Source organism: Durio zibethinus, chromosome 26 (assembly GCF_047325235.1).
Source record: "Durio zibethinus cultivar Kanyao isolate XHJ-2024 chromosome 26, ASM4732523v1, whole genome shotgun sequence".
Classification (NCBI taxonomy): domain Eukaryota; kingdom Viridiplantae; phylum Streptophyta; class Magnoliopsida; order Malvales; family Malvaceae; genus Durio; species Durio zibethinus.
This window is the reverse complement of record NC_143187.1, coordinates 12,294,984-12,314,461: the sequence shown is the minus strand read 5'-3', so window position 1 is coordinate 12,314,461 and position 19,478 is coordinate 12,294,984. Positions and strand designations below refer to the sequence as shown.

Sequence of the window (19,478 nt, the reverse complement as noted above, 5' to 3'; positions counted from 1 at the left end):
CTTCAAACATCTTTTTTTGAAATGTGTGTTTCAATAATAACCATAATTTTTGGGCCATGCATCCTCACCAATTCTTTAGCCATGCGGACGAAGTTAAGGTGCCGTGCGCCCCTATGGTGTCGTGAGCCAAATCATGTGAAAAATCATCTTATGACAGAAAAAAAATACATGGTAGATTATATGCAAAATTCGAGGAGAAGGTGGATTTAAATGGGATGACAATTTGAAGATGATAATGTGTGATAAAAATACAAATGATGAAGTAGTGACAATAATATTTTAGTTTTCTTCTTTTAATATTTTTCTATTACAATAGATTAGCTATCTTATTATGTTATGATTTAAAACAGGCACATTCAAAGTTTGAATAATTTTTGAACAAGAAACTTGATATATATGATAACATGGCTTTAGTTGTTGGCAAAGATATAACAACATGAAGTTTTGCTAAATCATTTATTGATATTGATTTAAAATATGCTAATAAGCTTTATTCGATGCCTGTAGACTTTAATACTAAAATTAATGAGGAGGCTAGAGAAAAAGTATCTTCATCAATTAAAACTTCATAACCAAGATCTCATCGTAAAAGGAAAAGTGTTCAAGAAAATGTGGAAGATGAAAAACTTAACAATATGGTAGAGCAACTTGTTGAAATTGCTAATGCCATAAAAAAAATTCTCTGAGGATCAAGTTAACAATACAGATCTTTATGAGCAAGTGATGTTAATGGAGGGATTTGATGAAGAATCCCTTACTATTGCCTTTGATTATCTAGTGGGGCATAAGAAACAAGCTAAAGCATTTATGGTTAAAAGTAACAATCTTAGAAGTCTTTAACTTTAAAAGTTTGTGATGGGTTAAAGATGGAACCTCATATGTTGGTTGATTGTTTTTATGTGATTGGTAGAATGGAAATCACTCGCATGTGTAGGCTAATTATGGTTATGGTAGGTTTATTATGTGTAAAAACAATATTATTATTAACCTAAAAACTTTTGTAAGACTATCTTTTGTGTAAAAATAATATATAAGCTATTTTATTATATTCAAAGTTTGTAAGATCTTATTATAATTATTTAATTGTGTTGTGTTTTTTAATTTATTAATTGTTATTTTTATATTTATGGCATTTATTATTATTATTATTATAAATAAGTGTAAAAAATTTATTTAAATAGTTATATGAAAAATACTAATTTGATGGAAATGCAAATTTTTTGAAAAATATCAATGTTTCCAAGAAATAAGTTCATTTTCCAATAATTATTTTTAGAAAGCTATTTTTAGTGAAACAAACGAAGTCTAAATTATCATTCATTTACTATTAATTTATCACTAATTTATCCATAATTTACTATTAAGTTATACTAATTATTTTTAAGTTTTTAATGATTAATTACTAAGTTACCAATTATCTACTATTATTTTATTATTGGTTTGCATGTATTTAAAAAGAAAGCAACCACAATGTAGATTAGATGATATAATTTGTAAGATAAAGTAAGAAAAAATTTAAATGTAGATGACTTGAAAAGTAATGCATAAATGCTCTTAATTTGCTATCAATAGTTTAACACATAATAATAAGTTAAATCATAATATTTTATACTATTGAAAGTATCAAAACTAAAATAAATAAATATATACAATATATTTTAAGTCGATATTTTAAAGATATTCTTCAATTTTTTTAACTCATGGTAAAATACTAAATAACTTTTATTAATGATTTGATTGAGTAGTTGATGTATTTATGCATTTTTATTCCTGTTACTAAAATACAATTACATATAAAATATTGAAATTTGAAGTATTCTGCCAATAATGAAAGTAATAAGCTTTGCTTTATATTTTTATATTTAAGTATATATTTTTTGGGACAAATTTTATTAATATGATAAAAGTAATGAGAAAATATTTATTAAATAGAATTAATAAAAAAATAAGTAGATAAATTTTTTTAAAAAGATTAAGTTTACAATAATTACATTCGTATTCTCTTTCAAAAATTTCTTTTGTTAAATGAAAAGATAGTATATTTCTAATTGTTACTTCATTCCCGTTACCATATTCAAAATTACTTTCTTAATATTTTGATGCCTACCAACTTTTTCCTTTGAAAAAAGTAAAGAATATTTCAAAAGTCATAACAACCTAAATAGTGTTTAACTTTATATTGTTTTCTTAAATAATTATGAAATACAATATCTCATTCAAATAAAATATTTGACTTGTTTCTCTCACCCCATATAACAACAATTTGGTAAGTAAAAGAACCATTATAAACTCATTTATCTAAATTAACATTTCTACAATACGAATTTTAAAATCCTTAAAAAAAAGATATATCATTTAATCTCTACAAGATTTGTGCATAAGGATTTTTCTTCTAAAATTATCATAAGCACCCTATAACTTTTGCACTTAAATTTTCATTATGTTATGTTCTCGTTTTATTTTAAAATTTATTAGCATGTCATAAAAGTATAATTAAAAATAATATGGATTAATCAACTTAAATTTGAAACAAGTCAAAATTCAAATTGAATATGTATAAAATTTTTACTCATTTTAAATTTTAATTTAATTAAAAATTAATATAATACTCTTAATTATAAAAATGAACTAGCATGACTTGATTTCAATTGATTTTAAAAAGTTAACATTTTAATAGTTATTTAAAACTTGAATTGATTGAATATAATCAAATTTTGAATTGAAATAGTAACCGAATTGGAATCCAAAATTTCTTATTCATCTTCCATAACAATTTAAAACTTCTTTAATCTTAAATGCTCATTTTTGTTACCTTTGTGGTTGAATTAGTTAATTAATTTTTAAGAATATTTCTAAAGTGAAATTATAATTATAAGTAATTGAGTATATTATTATTTTTTATTTGGATTTAAAGATTTGAATCCAGTTTTTTAAACAAAGTATGCATAAATTATTAAATCAAATTTACCCGGTGCAGAAGTAAATAATTGAATATAGTATGAATAAAAATAGATGATAAATTATGACTCAACATAATGGATTGTTAATCATAAGTTTAAAACTCTACTCGAAATTATGAGAAATCAAAATGCAAAATGATTGAATGCTAAATACACAATTCAATAAAAATTTATCAAATAAATTTTGTTAATAAATGCCCTTCAATCACTTTTAAATTTAGTTAAATTATCATTTATAATAATATTTTTATATTAAATGTAGTAGTGGTAATTAATTTAATGAATTTCAATACTTTTGAACTAATATTACTTAATATGATAACCTTAAAAAATTTGATATAACGATGAATAATCTTCAATTGACATAATGGAGGAAAAGAAGGTGTATACAATCCTAAAAAATTTGAAATTAATACATTTATATATTTTTCATTCAAACATTCTATTGCACTAATATTGTTTGCTTATGGAAAAGATAAATCTATGTATAACTAATAAATATTTCATCTCTTTTTTTTTTCTTATATAATCTTCCATCAGTGCTTTCATTATTTGTTTGTAATTATGTGTTCTACCAATTGAAAATTTAATTTTTTAGTTTGAAAATTTTTATTATACATAAGTTTTTATTATATAAAAAATATTACAAGACAATTTTTAAAATTAAAATAACATGAGACAAAATTTTGATCTTGCTACTTGTCATGTTTTCTTCTTAAGAAAATTCCAATTCTTATAATAACAAACTTGTTATATATAATTTATATAATTTATAATGATTTCATTTTTAACGTTAACAACCAAAAATTTCTTGAATGAATGTAAATCTAGCTTAAATAGATTCAAAAGATGATGTAAATGAATTTTGTCACATCTTGAAAAAATTCACTAAAAACAATTAATTTTACTTCATTTGATAATTCTCTACTTACAATAGATCACATTAGTTTGTTCAACCATCTAGAAAACCTAAAAAATCCAACAATTTATTACAAATGAGAAAGACTAAATCATCTTTAGATAGAAATTACTCAAGATGTACAATTCTTACGACAATTTGGTCTTAAACTACTAGTACTTCACCGCCTACTAAATTATTTAATTCTACATTAAGAAGTCTAATTGAAGTGTTCAAGGTGTTTAATAAATCACATAGTATTAATTGTTGGTGGAAGGTGTGCAATTTATTTGCATTAATTTTTATATTAATTTTTAGTAATTGGAATAACAATTATAAACTTCTAAAAGAAAAAAGTATAAAAAAATTAATTATAAAAGTCAGGCTAAACTATAATAATAATATATATTAAAGAATTATTTTAAAAGATTAAAACAATTTAATTATGTTATCAATGATCAACTCATAAACATACAAATAATAAACTCATTAACATACATATATCGTTAGCAAATCAATTAAAACAAAAAAATTAAATTTATTTTTTGTTTTTTTGTTACATTTATATGGGTCTATGTACTACAGACCGAAGCTCCATGGCATGATATTTGATCAATGAAAAGAAATGAGATAGAAAGAAAGGGATCTATCTACTCATTTTAGGTTAGCTTTACTATTTCAAATATTTTTTTTATTGATTTGGTTAGTTGAATATGATGAATTTTTTTGAATTTGTTCAAGTTTTAATGGGATTATGGCTCCGAGAAAAGAGGGTTTGGAATGGTAAAAACATAATGGAGTTAACTATTTTTACTTTTGTTCGAATCTATCATGAATGTGAAATTGGAAAATATGAAAAAATTTCCGTTTTATGCTTTAAAATTTTGATGCAGTATCAATTTTAAAATCTTCTTATAAATTTTCCTCAATAACTTCTTATAATAAGAAATTTTCTCTTTATAATGTTACACTTGCATTGCAGAGGAAATCAATGTGTAAGCTTTAACTATTATTATATCATTTAATCTAGAGTAATATGTTGTGGTTTCATAGTGTATACATCTTTTCCTTTTCAAACAATAGATGTTTTTAAAGCATCTCAGATCAAAGTTTGAAAGATTGTTGGCAATCTGGATGGCATCTCGTAAGAGAGGATCCTGTCATCAATCACAAGTTTAGCATCTCATCAAATCATCTACAAGATACATGTTTCTTAGATTTATGTAAACTTAAATAGGTGTTAAAGTATATACGCAAAATTACATACAATGAATTCTAATATATTTGTTAAGTATAAAAGTAAAATTATGTGTTTTAAGTTGTAGAAAAAAACACTTTTTTCAATTTTTTACTCTTCAAAAATATTATTTACTTTTTATATCTTATCGCTCATTTTGCTTATTATTTTTGTAGGAAAAAAGTAATTAGGAAAAGCAATTACCAAGCAATCTTCAAAGGATACAACATAGTATAGAGATATAGGTAAGATTTTTACATTTCCTGAGCTGGATATTTGATGAATTTTTTGTCTATATATTAGTTATAGTTATAACATGTTAATTGATATAAAATTTTAAAAAATTATGTCTTCATAATTCATTTGACATTAAATACCAGCCCACAATGCATGGATTCCATTCTCCATACTAGTGAATATTTAGCTGGTTGTTGAACCAATTGCAAAGTTTTGGACATTGGGCTTGGCAAAGGTTTGGGGGCCTCAAACAACATCTAACTTTGCAAACAAATCTGCATTTTGTTTTTCCAAGTGGAAATAGTATCAGATTTTCTCATTCTTGATGTTAAGTTACTGGCAAGGTTTTGCTCATTTGCTTTAATCCGTTCAATGTCCAAACTGCCAATCGTTAACATATTTAGCTATAACAGAGATTTCAGCAAATCATTCTCAGAGAATAACCCACAACGCTGCAGGGACGTCCTTCGATTTGGTGCGTGCATTCGTGCCTGCCTACCTGCCTGGTGGGTTCGTCTACAAGGCAAGAGAACGCCCGTCCATTATCATTCGTGAGAAACAAAGTTATTGCTTATTATCCCCTCTTATTAATCTAGCATACTAAATCTAAATTAAAGCTACAAATTTTGTTACCTTAAACCTCTTCTTTTCCATTAAGAGGCTAACAGAACTTGACTGAATCCCTTGGGGCTGAGTTCAATTGCTGAATTCGTTCACCACAGGGCTTAAAGAGGCTAATTCTTGTAGCATATGGGCGAGAGACGAGAATCCTGGTAACTTGCTCTGCTGGTTCCTAAATAAAATTCGAAAGTGCCGGTGGACATTTATGCTTTTTCGTCATGAGAGACTATGAAGTCTAAGGTTTTTTTGTTTTTTTTTTTTTCCTTCGCCCGACACTTTAAGGCATCCAGGAAATTTCCTTCCTCTCGAGACAAATATAAAAAACAGTTATCTCCACTTCTCAATGATTAAGGCTTCCTTAACCAAGCATAATGATCTTAAATCACTGGTTATAAAATTAGATCAAGTTGGTGATCTTGAAATCAAAGACTACCTGGGTAAAGTTCTGGCAAAAAATCATTTAACAATGACAGTACTCTTCAATTCATTACATGGATGACTAAAGCCCAAAAGATCCCTCTAAATAAAACTTTGAAGGATTAAGGAATAGTATGTACAATATACCAAAAACATGGCAAAATATGGGTTCATAATCTCTCCAACAAGAAGGATTGGAAAGGAGGAGTCCATCTAATCTTCATGAGTTTGATTACTGAAAACGAGCAGGAACCACCACTCAATAGTAGATTTGCTAAGTCGACAAATTATGTTTGATTCCCATCATCGAAGGGCATTAATAAAGGCCATCAATGAATCAACATCCCTCTTCTCAGAGGCATACTTTACTGGATTAGACGAGTGTTTGGGGAAGAAAAGTATAGTGGGGAAGCTTCCCAACTGCAACTCTCTCTTTGCATATTCCTTTTGTTCACCATCAGCTCTGAATTTTGCTACTTTCACTCCAGAACCTGCCAGCTTCTCAGCCAATTCAACATAAGATTCTTCCATTGCCTGCTCAAAATTCACACACTCATCCATCAGATTAAAGCCAAAAAGCAATTTTAAAATTAAATTCCGCATAGTTTGTAACAGGGTTTACCTGGCAAAATCGGCACCATGGGGCATAAAGCACAACAAGCCATGGCTCTTTCCGGTTCTCCAATCTTGCCAAATTCTCAATTCCTGTCCTGCTCAATGTGACCAAGCTCTGGCTATTTAAAATGTCATTTTGAGAGGCAGTACCATTGGCATGGGCAGCCCCATTTCCATTGCCATTAAGTTGGGCTGCAGTGTCTTGTTTCAAATTTCCTTTATGTAAACCACACTCCTTGGCCTTGGCATCCTCCCACCACCACCTTCCTTCCCTCTCATGTTGTCCTGGTAGAACTGGCCTTGTGCAAGGCTCACAACCAATAGACACGTATCCTTGGGAATGCAAAGAATTGACAGGCACATTCATTGCCCGAAGGAAATTCCAAATGTCTTTACCATCAACGTTGGCAACTGGGTTCCACTTCACCAAGCTACCAATCCCACCATCCAATCCTTCAAAAACAGGATCCACTTGAACAACAGGAATCTCCGACCTAGTTCCTGGAGACTGATCTTTCCTCTGACCAGTAATCCAAGCACGCAACCCCTTGAGTGCTCTCCTCAAAGGTCTCACTTTCCTAACACGGCAGCATTCTTGGTGCCCATCCTCGTAAAAAGAAAACAACCCTTTATTCCTCACCAATGCCTGAACTTCAACAGCATCCGGAAACATGTACTCGATGCGAATTCCATAATGTTTCTCAACCTCATCAAAGAATCGATAAGTTTCTGGGTTCAGCCTTCCAGTATCGAGGCTGAACACCCTAAATGGCCTACCAGTCAATTTCGCATACTCAATCAAAGCAACATCCTCCGCACCACTGTACAAATTAAAAACAAAAAATTCCCATTACCAATTAACACTCAAATTTACCATAACAGAAAATGGATTTAATAATTTTAAAAGCAACAGATCCTTCAGATAGTGAGAATATTCGATGAGATACTTTGGCATATAAATCATTAACATTATAATTAATAATACTTAAAGCTAAACAAATTTTGAGCTAAAAGTTACCTGAAAGCGATGGCGATGTCGTTTCCGAATTTCTCTAGAGCCTTATCCATAATTTCAAGTGGAGAAGCGATGTGAAGTTCTTTAGCCAACTGCTCGTAATCCTCCAACTCTATATTTTCCGACACTTCTGTTAATCCAGCAAATAATTAAGTCTTTTTTAATCATCATTAAATTAAAACTAAAATAAAAAAAGAATAAAAATGATTTTTGAAGTTTCACCTGGAGCAACGACGGTTGCAGACAGAGAAACGATGGAATCATTCCGTTTTGAATCCCCATTTACGGGCTTAACCCCGCAACGTTTTTGAGACAGATTCACCGTTGCATGACGATCTGCTAACCGAAATGAACCAATTTGTGGAACTGAAAACCCCAAATATAACCATCAATAAACATAATTAACCAAAAAAAAAAATTTTAAACAAAAGAGAAGAAAATAACAAAATTAAAAGTACCATTGAGGTTAGAGGAAGCACTTGAACGAGAAAAGCTGGAACCAGATATTGCAGATAAAGATGTAATCTTTGTTACAGCAAACGCCATTTAATATAAAAATGTAATATTTGTTTCAAGAAACGAAAAAAGAAGCTATCTTCAGTTTTCCTCTGGGTTTGAGTTTTATCTGTGTTTAGTGCCCGTAAGAGAGAGTTAAATGGTTAAATAATGGCGTGAAAAAGTAGGGCTACCAGGTTCATTGAACCTAGACGCGATTTCGAAAACCGAAATTTTGCTTGCGTGGCTGATTTTGGTTGGAAGGAGATTAATCCAGTCGCTCATTGCTTCCGTCATGTGGCCAGCACGAGAGAGACGTGTTCGGTAGAGAGATGGTTTTTCAATTTGAGCTTGGAGGCTGAAGAAACGGCCACCTTAATTTCCTTGATTCTTCCTCACTGTTTTTTCTGGTCATTTTTTAAAATTATTTTTAATCCTCCATAAAAATACTAGTAATTATTTTGAGAGATTAAGGTGTGGTTTAAATTATGCAAATTTATGTGACCTCAGATTTACAGAATCATTTGGTTCAATCAGGGTGGCCCACGCTATAAATAAAGGTCCAGTTTTTTTCCTCAATAACACCCTTTTCCTCATTTTTAAATGGTGCGAAAATTATATCATTTCATTTTCTCTCGATTTTTTATAAAATAATAAAAATAAATAAATAAATGTGGTGAAATTATTTGATGGGAATGGGAACGGAATATGGTAATGTGGTGAAATTATGAGACTTCAATTTTAATCCTTTCCAAGAAAAAAAATCTGTGACTGGAACTGTTTGTCGCAATCTGTAAATATTAACCACAATTATGTGGAAATTGGGGAGGGAGTAGTGAGGACCATCGCCTGGTGGCTGGAGACGCACTGAAAGGACACTCTGTGGCGACAAAGGCCGTCAGAATGCTTTGTGGTTGGTGGTCCATTTCATAAAAATCTTTCCAATAATTTCCCCTACATAAGCTTACAGTATACAGTACATATGTTTTTCTTTGTATTCCAATTTATACTCAAGATAATATAAGATTTAATTTATATCGTTATATAATTAGTGCTGCAAAACGAACAAGCATTAATTTAACCAGGCGGGTAAGGTGCTTGAAGCTGTAGACAAAGCGGGCAGATCCTCCCTCCCCCTGCACTCACATGTTGATGTTGACGTTTAATTGACCATGGGCTATGTGAGGATGGGGTTGGTTTGCTACAAATGCTACGATAAAGCGCAAAAAGTTTCGGCGAAAAACGGTGCGTCGGCGAGGATGTTATTGTTTGGCGTTGCATTATTGTGAGATACTGATGAGATTGAGAGCAAAATATAACTAATCCTAGAAACATCCATTTACTTCTACAGTATATTCCTTGTCGCAATTGATATGAATTTTTTATATATAAAAAAATCATAATTTGAAGATAAAAAAAAGATTACTGATATTAAAATTTAAAATCATTTGAATGTTGATAGTTGCCTCTAGTTTTAGGTGAAGAAAATAACCTGTCAATAACAAGTTTTGTTTGAGTGTAACATGCATAAGGAAAATTGAGGCCTCTTGTTTACAATCAACAAATTAATGTAAAGGAGTAGAAGATTGATTTGAATTAATTCTTCCCACACTCTGCTGGAGATTATGGAGTTGGTGTAAAACAAGGCAATCTATATGGAAGTTGATGTGACAAGTTCATTTGCAGCAATATTGATTCTCAGCCTAACAAATCCAGTAAAAACGCAAATATTCTAGGATTGCAAATGCATAAAACTTATCACAAGCATATTTCATTGCAAAATTGTAGAGTGAAACAACTCTATGGTCAGGACTCTTGTTGCTTCTTTTTTTTTTTCATTTGGACACGGTCCTGTTGCTTTATTTGCTGCCAAAGAAAACAAAATACCTCATTACACACACATCAAAGAGAAAAAAAGAAAAAGAGATGAAAATGCAACATATATATTTCTTTACATAACAATTTTTTCTTTGGGTTACATCTTTATAAAACCAATTTGAAGTTGCAACTAGAATCTGGAAGAAACCCATTCTAGGTTTTGCTGATTTCGACATCATATTGAAAGTAGGCCCTGAAACAAAGAAATCCCAAAAGGCCTGCCCATCTGCCCAAAGACTGCAAATGAAAAGTTACAGATTTCATTTCTCCAAGGCCGAAAGTGGCCACTACTTTTTATCAGCAATTGACCTTCCATCTTTAGCTTTTTCCTAAAACTTTTAGATACGTAAAATGGAAGCTGATGTCTGCTTCCATTGATATCTTCAAGCCTTAAATTGGTTTTTTATTTTGGCCAGAAAGCCTTAAACTGGTTTACTATTATTTTATTTTTTTTTAATAACGTGGAAAAAATCGAATATTGCCACGTTTCTGTTTTAGTATCCATAAGAGGGTTTTGACGTCTAGACAAAGTCCCATAAAAGGTCATCGGCCTAATAAATCCTGTTGTTTCCTAATCATTTCGTCTAAAACAAGGGCTACTGTTCCTTACAAGTTCAGAAGGACACATCTGTTTGGTTAGTTGGTTGCAACTACTAGGGGACGCGTTTGTCGGTTATCGGATCACTTTGTAACTGACAGGTCACGTTAGCGAGAAATCATGATGTCAAGGATTATAAATTTACCCCAAAGCTGACAGGACTCTCTGAGGCGTTTCATCACTCACTCTCTCTCTCCCTAGTAATTGCTGGTACGCTCTTTGATCCAAATTAGGGTTTCCTTTCTCATGTTTAGCGCTTATCTCCAGTAAGCTGATTTGAATTGTTCTTTGTTGTGATCCATATTTATCATAAATTTTCAGTCTTTAGTTTGATCTTCACATAAAATTGAAAAATTAAATGAAAAAGGTGATTTTATTGATGAATTAGGTGACAAAGAAAAAGGTCAAGAAAAATGGGAAAAATATGAAACTTTTGTTTTAAAGTTGTGGTTTTTATTCACTTGGTTGGCTTTATGAATGGTTACAGAGCAATAGGATTTGTTGAAAAATGGCTGAAGGTTCAGCTGCAGTTCCCAGTGCTGAGTTGTTGGAATGGCCAAAGAAAGATAAGCGTCGGTTCCTTCATGCCGTCTACCGTGTTGGTGATCTTGATCGTACCATCAAGTAAGTACGCTTTTCTAGAACTAGGATGTTAATTCTTTTACTTTGCTTTTTGTTTTGACGCTTCGATGTTCTTATTTTTTTGTTACAAATGTGTATTCAGGTTTTACACTGATTGTTTTGGAATGAAACTGTTGAGGAAAAGAGACATTCCTGAGGAGAAATACTCCAATGCCTTTCTTGGGTTTGGCCCAGAGGAGTCGCATTTCGTTGTGGAGTTAACATACAGTACGTTTGTGCTATATTTATCCCTCTATATGGAAATATTTTGTGCAAATGGGTTTTTTTATGCCTGTAATGCTTGAAGCTTGGAGAGTTTTGTTTCCTGATCAGGCAGTTAGCCTGAGGATTCCTTTTAATCAAAATGCTGTAGATCTGATACATCTATTGCGGCATAGTTCACTTTAGTTAATCTAAAGTGGGTACTTTTGGGGTACTGAAGGAATTTACTGATAATGACAGAGGGCTTCTCAAATTTTTTAGTTCTCTTGAACTTCTTTGGTCTCTAAGAACTGTTATTTTTTGTTACAGATTATGGAGTAACTTCATATGATATTGGAACTGGTTTTGGGCATTTTGCAATTGCAACTCCTGATGTAAGTTCCGTACTTTTGGAATAATCGAGCAATCGATTCATTGCAAATGATGATATTTATTCCACCTTGTACTTTAGGTCTACAAAATGGTTGAGGACATCCGTGCAAAGGGTGGCAATATTACTAGAGAGCCTGGTCCAGTCAAAGGTGGATCCACTGTCATTGCTTTTGTGAAGGATCCTGATGGTTATGTTTTTGAGCTCATCCAAAGAGCTTCTACTCCTGAACCACTCTGTCAAGTAATGCTTCGTGTTGGGAATTTAGATCGCTCTGTCAAATTCTACGAAAAGGTAGTGCAATATAAAATTACCTTTCGCTTGAACCTTTTTTTTCTCTAGTTAATCTAAAATTTCAATTTCAAAGCAAATTCATTGTGCTTTGCGTGCATGAATCACTTAAATAAAAGTTTGACTGATTGGATGATAGTCATAAATAGGCTTTGGACCTAATGTTTGCTTGCTGTCATTGCTCTCAAGGGATTCTTTTCTTGACTTTGTTGATTAAAAGGTGCTAGAAAATTTTTTGATGAGTTAGTAATTTCCTTGCTTTTCTTTGTTTATTTCTTTGCAGGCCCTGGGCATGAAGCTAGTGAAGAAGGTTGATAGGCCTGAATACAAGGTAAATTCTGTCCTACTTGGATTATTTTATTTAGTTTACTTAGCAGGGATATGAAACCTGTGGAAGAAGCCTAATAAATTTTCTCATTTTTGTTACATGCTCTTGACAGTACTCCATAGCCATGATGGGGTATGCTGAAGAACATGAGACTACTGTTCTTGAGTTGACTTACAATTATGGAGTGATTGAATATACCAAGGGAAATGCATATGCACAGGTCAGTTTAAGACTCTTTCTATTAGCTAACCTTGCAACAAAAGTCTATGCGATGTTTTCTTAATTTCTTCTTTAGAAATGGTTCCATTGCCCTTTTTTGGTGACTATTGTCCCCATTCCAGGTTGCTATCAGCACTGATGATGTATACAAGAGTGGTGAAGTTGTAGAGCATGTTATACAAGAGCTTGGCGGAAAGGTTACTCGAAAACCAGGGCCAATTCCTGGAATCAACACTAAAATTACCTCTTTCTTAGATCCTGATGGCTGGAAAACGGTAAGTTTTAGTAGTACTGGAAACTTTACCATCTCTATCATTTGCTAGAGCATTTGTAAGGAATAATCATTAGAATTCAGAATGTTCTTACTAGTTTGTAGTTGTTTCAATAAAGTAACAACTGCTCCTAGGCCATTTTTTGTGTGCTGTTGAAATTGCATAGTAGAACTAGGTGGTAAGATTGGCAACTATTGGGTTGTTCGTATATCCTTTAGCTTGCCCTGGACGTTTAAAACTGGTAGATAACCAAATAATGAAAGATTAAAAGATCATTTGAAATACATTACATAGGTTTTTTGTCTGTAGAATAACTAGAAAGTGTGAAAAGAATCCAGAACTTGTGTATGAACCAAGATTAGAATTTGAACATTCTATTTCTATGACATCTATAATTTTAATTGTTTTGTGGTAGGAGAAAGACCAAGAAAAATGAAATGCACCATACAATTATTACTCACTATTTGAACTCACCACAATTCGCTTATTTATTTATTTTTTTTTTTACGCAACACGACTCATCTGTTACTTCTTGAACTTTTTTAGTATTAGAGTAAACTTCTTAGGATGATATGAAACTACAAATCAAGCATCTATTTGTGGTTGTTTAGGACAACTACAAATCAAGCATGATGTCATTGCACGTCCCTTATTCAGTCAAACCAGATTAAATTATAGCATAATATAAACTTACGAGTAGTTCATGTCAATAGAATCCTTTTATGCTGACAGGCTCATGATATGGTTATGCTTTGTGTCTACAGGTCCTGGTTGACAATGAAGACTTTTTGAGGGAACTCCAGTAGGCAGTAGGCAGAGTAATAACATCAACATGGCAAAAAAGGCTCTGGATGCATTAAGCATAGTCCTGTTACTATATGAATACGCGAGCAATATGCCTGTTTAAATATGGTTGTTATGCGACTTGAACCATTTTCAACTCTTTATTGTTGTGGATTCTAGTATGTTTCATAACTATCAGAAAGTTATGGTTATTGTTGGAGCCGAGTTATGACCTAAGGGTATTCTTGTAAATGCAAAAGAGAATGGTGGTTAAAGATAAAGGTAGGGGTTGTTCTTTGTTTGCACTTCGATGTGTAAGTTAATAAAGATTAGGTTGGTAAAAAAATAAGAAAGAAAGAGAAGTGAGTGGGATGAATTTGCTTTCATAGTGCTCAATTTTTTATATTTATAAGTATGCTGAAGGGATCATAAGGGGGGACAATTAAAATAAAGCTGAGCTGATGTGGCACTGACTTTGTCAAGTTGGTACAAATGATAAAAATATCCCTGATTGTCTATTGAAGGTTTTGAAAGAGAAAAAAAATCACTATACCTTTTTTATTATCAAATGCTTCAATATTCTGTCCTTTAGTTAGATAGTCTGAATATGAGATCGTCAAATTTATTATCGATGTCTTTGGTGTAGGATAGATTGGTTGAATTAACATATTGACAGTTTGGTTCATCGAAGGTTGACATTGAAAGGGGAGGTCGGTTTTGGACGATGATTAGCTTTGGGCCATGATTTGACATGGTTATTTGATCTTGTGCATGTTTTGGATTAAATGCATAATCGATTTAAAGGTTGTTGAGGGGATAATTATTTGGGGTGATTTAAGATTAGTGTAGGAGTTTGTCTGGCTATGGCAAGACTTGTATTTTTTTTTTTTCAAAATTTGGATTTGGGCATTTATTTTGGACCTTATAGGTGAACTAGGCTTTTAGTTTACCTTTAACAGTTGTCTGGTTTAGATGGTCTGACTTGGGGTTCATTTAGTTAGGTCGATCTGATAGCATTAAATGAGGAGAAAAGTGATTTGAGCAAAAAAATTGAAAGCGAAAAGGAGAAAAGTTGTTTTTTTGCCCGTGTTTCGACATGTGATGCGAAACGTGTCATCCATTTGGTTTGTGGTGTGTCTATATAAATGGTTGGTAGGGTTTTAATTTTTCACATTTTGCTTTCTTTGTTCTCAATTCGATCTAAAATTTTTTATCTAAATAGTGTTTTAGCTTTAAAAGTTTTTTTTATACCCATTTCGGTACGTATTGCTAATCATATCTTTTAATATGAGTTTTAGAAAGGTTGAGTTATAAGGTAGAGCTAAGAGGAAGTTAATAAAGGTAATAGGATAATGACCTGATCCCTCATATTATTCAAGGTTGTAACTATGCAAAGACGGTTTATTGATTCAACTTGATATCTGAAAAAGAGCAACAACTTAATGAAAAGAATGTTTGGGCAAGAGGTAAGCTAGTTTTAAGTACGAAAAAATTATATGCTCAAATCAACTTCAAATTTCAACATCCACATATTTTTCTTATCTCTCAAGTTGGTCCATCTTTTATGGTTGACTTTGCTTTCTTTTCGATCGTTCTCCCTTCTGGAGTTTGTTCTCTTTCATTTCCTGTAACTTTTACTTTTCCTTAATTAGTTTTTTTAAACATCTCGTCTTTTCTACCTTGTTTTTCTTTTTTGGGGATCGAGTTGCTTTCATCCATTATTTTTTTTCGAGATTTCACCCAAAAGTCAAATTTTTTTAACAATGAAGGTTTCGAGGAGGAACAAAACAGAGGGAACACCTCGAAAAGTGACGACGAAGAGGAGTTTTGTGGTGCAGGATGAACTCGTCAAGGTTTCTGTATATATTTTGTGTGACCTCAATGTGATCTCCAAAGACGTGATGAGCAAGCTAAAAGGCAAGATAAATCCAGAAGATTGTTTTATCATGTGCTCGACACATCACGTTTGTGTTTTGGGTATCACTTTTTTTTTTCTAGAGAAGGATATAGTATAATAACACTGAACTTCTCAGATTAGGTCATTGATAAATTAAATCGCATCGATTTTACGTATATTGGGATTTGTTCATGGTTGGTCTGAGATTTTCATTTCATCTTTTACTCATTTTAATTTTTAATTATTATAATTTGATCATCATTTAGCTCACTTCAAATTCTATTCAATACATAGTTGTTTTTATTATTCTTCATCAATAACTAAATATTCTTCTTTTTTTCCCTCTATTCAGGGAGTTCTCTTTTAAAAAATATCCCAATGATAGCAGGTGGTTTTATATCATAGCTCGGTCAAATAAAAGATTTTTCGTCGATTGCATAAGCTTAATAAAGAAATGAAAATTGCTTTTTATAGGCCTTGAGAAGCAAAAGACAAATAAAGATGGTGAGCTTGAGGTTAACATTTGGGAAATAAAGAGTACATCTAACTCTTTTATGGATGGATCGATGACTTTTTTTATCTTCGATCTATTAGATCGGGATAAGATTTTAGATTTTACACGTAAGGGAGCTCATCATCGATGCTTATCAGTTGACCTCTACAGAAGTAATAAACAAGATTAAATATTATGGTAGGTTTGAGGTAACTTTGAAGGATTTTGCTTTAAGTTAATTTTTATATAACGGTTAGCTCGATTTTGTAAAAATGGTCAATAGTAACAGCTTAAACTTTTTGTTGTACCAATATGTCTTAAGGTTCAATAGGGGCCAAAAGATGATCCAGCTTGCGATCCCGTCCTGTGAATGAGACAATGTGGTTAGCACTTCTATGCCTCATTTTTTCTTATATTGAAAGTTGAAAGCTAGGATAGGTCAAGACCTATCTTTCACATCGGCACCGACACCACCCTTTCCAGCCAAAAGATTATGGGTAAAAACCTTTTTTTCTACTCCTAAAAGCCCTAAAGCTAGGGTGCTAAGCTTAACTCAGAGAGAACATCCACAAGGTTAGAGTATGCTCCAATGGATAATCTCATTTCCAACCTCGACATAGCCAAGGGGTTTGGCAAGGTCATAGTTCCTCCTTTTGGTGACCATTTCCTGACCTCAACTTGATTTTTTGTTATTGTTTTTATTTTTTTTAAGATCTTTTCGTGTAATTCAAAAAAAGTTTCGACCTCAACTTGTAAAAAACAACAGCCAAGCCTTCCACCATATTTATTTTGTCATGGAGCATATACTAAAGGTTGAAAAGGATATAACTGCCCTTGTCGAAGAGCACAAGAAAAGCTCAAAGGCATTGGATAACATCAGGTTTAACTTCAGTGTATCCCAAGAAAAAGGTCAAGCTGAGAAAAAGGTGAACGAGCTGACAGCGATGCTGAAGGTCATCTCGGTTAACAAGGCCTCTACTGGATCTATGAAGGAATAAGTCGAGATGAAGTTGAATGATGCTCAGGCCAAAATAGCAAGGCTAAGGTCCGAGCTAAAAGCTTGGGACAAAAGGAATGAAGAGCTGAAGGTGAAGGCTATGAAAGAGTACAAGGCTTTCGATGACTATCTCCAAATGAAGGTAGAGTTTTCAGGAAAAAACATACTTGGTGCCTTTCAACTGGCCAAAGATGAGGTATAATTCAAATTCTCCTCTCTCAACCTTGACCTATCTGATATTGACATCAACAATATCAAATCAAGGGCTCGTTCAAATTAGCTCGAAAAAGATGAAGATAAAGATGAGGCCACCCTAGGGACCAAGGAGAAAGTTGTAGAGGTCGTCGAAGGTGAGGTCGTCATTCTTGCTTTTGCTGATAAGAATGTTCTTCCTACAACTATTGTTGATGAATAAATTCTATAATTTTTTATTTTTGACTTTGTAAATTTTTTTATGACCTCTCATATTTTAACCGATATATTGTTACAATTAAATAACAAGAAAAAAATTTTCAAGTTTCAGCTTGGATTTATTGTCATTTCTTTCTTATTTGCATAAGTATGAGAACAATTAACCGATCTAAAGGTGGATAATTAGATTGAAAACTTACATAATTACTTAGATCAGATAAACATAATTACAAATTTTAGATTGAATTTTTTCAAATCACTTAAACGCAAGCTTACCAAAGATAATTTAATTCACGTGTTCATGTACAAAATAATAAAAGTGTAAGCTTAGTTTGAATCGATCTACTGGTAATAGACTTTATTTGCATTTCACATTCTTGGGATGGTAGTGCCATTCACAAAATAATGCAAGTGTGAGCTCAGTTTATATCGAGATACTGATAATAAATTTTTAAGTTGTTTGCGTTTCACATTTTTGGGATGATGTCATCATTTAGATCCTATAATTTGTAAGTCACATCATAAATGACTTTTTTAACAATATATGATCCTTTTCATGTCAGGATCAATTTGTCACCTCAATTATCTATTCTTAAAGCTTTAACTTTTTTAAGTATCAAGTCGTCCTTCTTGATATGTTTACATTAGACTCTCTTATTATAATAGGTGGCTATCTTTTGCATGTATGCTACAATTCGTGTTAGAGTTGTTTTTTTATTCTTTGAGAGGTCAAAATTGGCCTTAAATGCTTTTTCATTTTTTTTCAACGTTAATTTAACTTTTAAGCTCAGCAAGTCAATCTCAACCGACATTACAATCTCTGTTTCAAATGCTAAGTGAAAAGAGGTTTTACCAATAGGCACCTTTATGGTTGTCTTTAAGGCCTAAAAAACTTTCGGTAGCTCGTTGGCCTAAATCCTTTTTGCCACATTAAGCTTATTTTTCAAAGCTTCTAATATTGTCTTATTTGCAGCTTCAGTTTGCCTGTTGGACTGAAGATGGGCAACTGATGTGAACCTGAGGTCAATGTAAAGATTTAAGCACCATTCCCTGAACCTTGAATTTTTTTAATTGTTTGTTATTGTCCATTATTATAGAACGAGGTAATCTGAATTTGCAGACTATGTTTTTTTACATGAATTTTTTGACTTGTGCTTTCGTGGTGGTGGTTAGGGCTTCAGCTTTCAACCATTTTGTGAAATAATCTACTGCCACTAAAATGAATTCTTTTGACCCATTATTAGAGTGAATGGTTTGAGGACATCCATTTTTCATTGCATGAATGGCCATAGATTGATGATAGGAATAAGCTCAGTTGAGGGGAGATGTTACATATAGGTAAATCTCTGACACTTATTACATCTCTTTATCAGATTGATTGCATCTCTCTTGATAGTGGGCCTGTAATAGCCTTATTTCAACACTTATATGAGCCAAAGGCTGAGGTCCAAGGTGATTTCCACATATTTTTTGTGGATTTCTCATTAGACATACTTTACCTCTTTTTCAACAATATATTTTAAGTAAAGTAGGCTAAAAAATCTTTTATATAATTTTTCTTCGATCATTACGCACCGAGGGCCTTTCTCATTAATGCCTTAGC

The 19,478-nt window shown here is 32.0% G+C and overlaps 2 protein-coding genes across 2 annotated transcripts; one reads left to right on the top strand and one right to left on the bottom strand.

Moving 5' to 3' along the window:
* Positions 1 to 6,412: 6,412 nt before the first annotated feature.
* LOC111275205 (5'-adenylylsulfate reductase 2, chloroplastic-like) lies at positions 6,413 to 8,633 on the bottom strand. The gene is made up of 5 exons (XM_022860386.2): positions 8,459 to 8,633; positions 8,223 to 8,366; positions 8,004 to 8,130; positions 6,993 to 7,806; positions 6,413 to 6,904 (listed from the first exon to the last, which is right to left on the bottom strand). The coding sequence occupies exons 1-5, from the start codon at positions 8,544 to 8,546 to the stop codon at positions 6,674 to 6,676; spliced, it is 1,404 nt and encodes a 467-aa protein (XP_022716121.1). The 5' UTR covers positions 8,547 to 8,633; the 3' UTR covers positions 6,413 to 6,673.
* A 2,505-nt stretch (positions 8,634 to 11,138) lies between these two features.
* LOC111275204 (lactoylglutathione lyase GLX1-like) lies at positions 11,139 to 14,358 on the top strand. The gene is made up of 9 exons (XM_022860384.2): positions 11,139 to 11,181; positions 11,459 to 11,595; positions 11,696 to 11,820; positions 12,124 to 12,188; positions 12,266 to 12,478; positions 12,759 to 12,806; positions 12,916 to 13,023; positions 13,145 to 13,297; positions 14,059 to 14,358. Exons 2-9 carry the CDS (start codon positions 11,480 to 11,482, stop codon positions 14,098 to 14,100), a joined length of 870 nt encoding a protein of 289 aa, XP_022716119.1. The 5' UTR covers positions 11,139 to 11,181; positions 11,459 to 11,479; the 3' UTR covers positions 14,101 to 14,358.
* The last annotated feature ends 5,120 nt before the right edge of the window (positions 14,359 to 19,478 follow it).

Excerpts from the sequence above, each read along its gene's own strand:
- LOC111275205 (XM_022860386.2), bottom strand. The coding sequence starts at position 8,546 with ATGGCGTTTGCTGTAACAAAGATTACATCTTTATCTGCAATATCTGGT. Across the intron at positions 7,807-8,003 it reads GACATCGCCATCGCTTTCAG|TGGTGCGGAGGATGTTGCTT; the intron begins GTAACTTTTAGC and ends TAATTTGTACAG. Across the intron at positions 6,905-6,992 it reads CATGGTGCCGATTTTGCCAG|GCAATGGAAGAATCTTATGT; the intron begins GTAAACCCTGTT and ends AATTTTGAGCAG.
- LOC111275204 (XM_022860384.2), top strand. The coding sequence starts at position 11,480 with ATGGCTGAAGGTTCAGCTGCAGTTCCCAGTGCTGAGTTGTTGGAATGG. Across the intron at positions 12,807-12,915 it reads TTGATAGGCCTGAATACAAG|TACTCCATAGCCATGATGGG; the intron begins GTAAATTCTGTC and ends TGCTCTTGACAG. Across the intron at positions 13,024-13,144 it reads AGGGAAATGCATATGCACAG|GTTGCTATCAGCACTGATGA; the intron begins GTCAGTTTAAGA and ends TCCCCATTCCAG.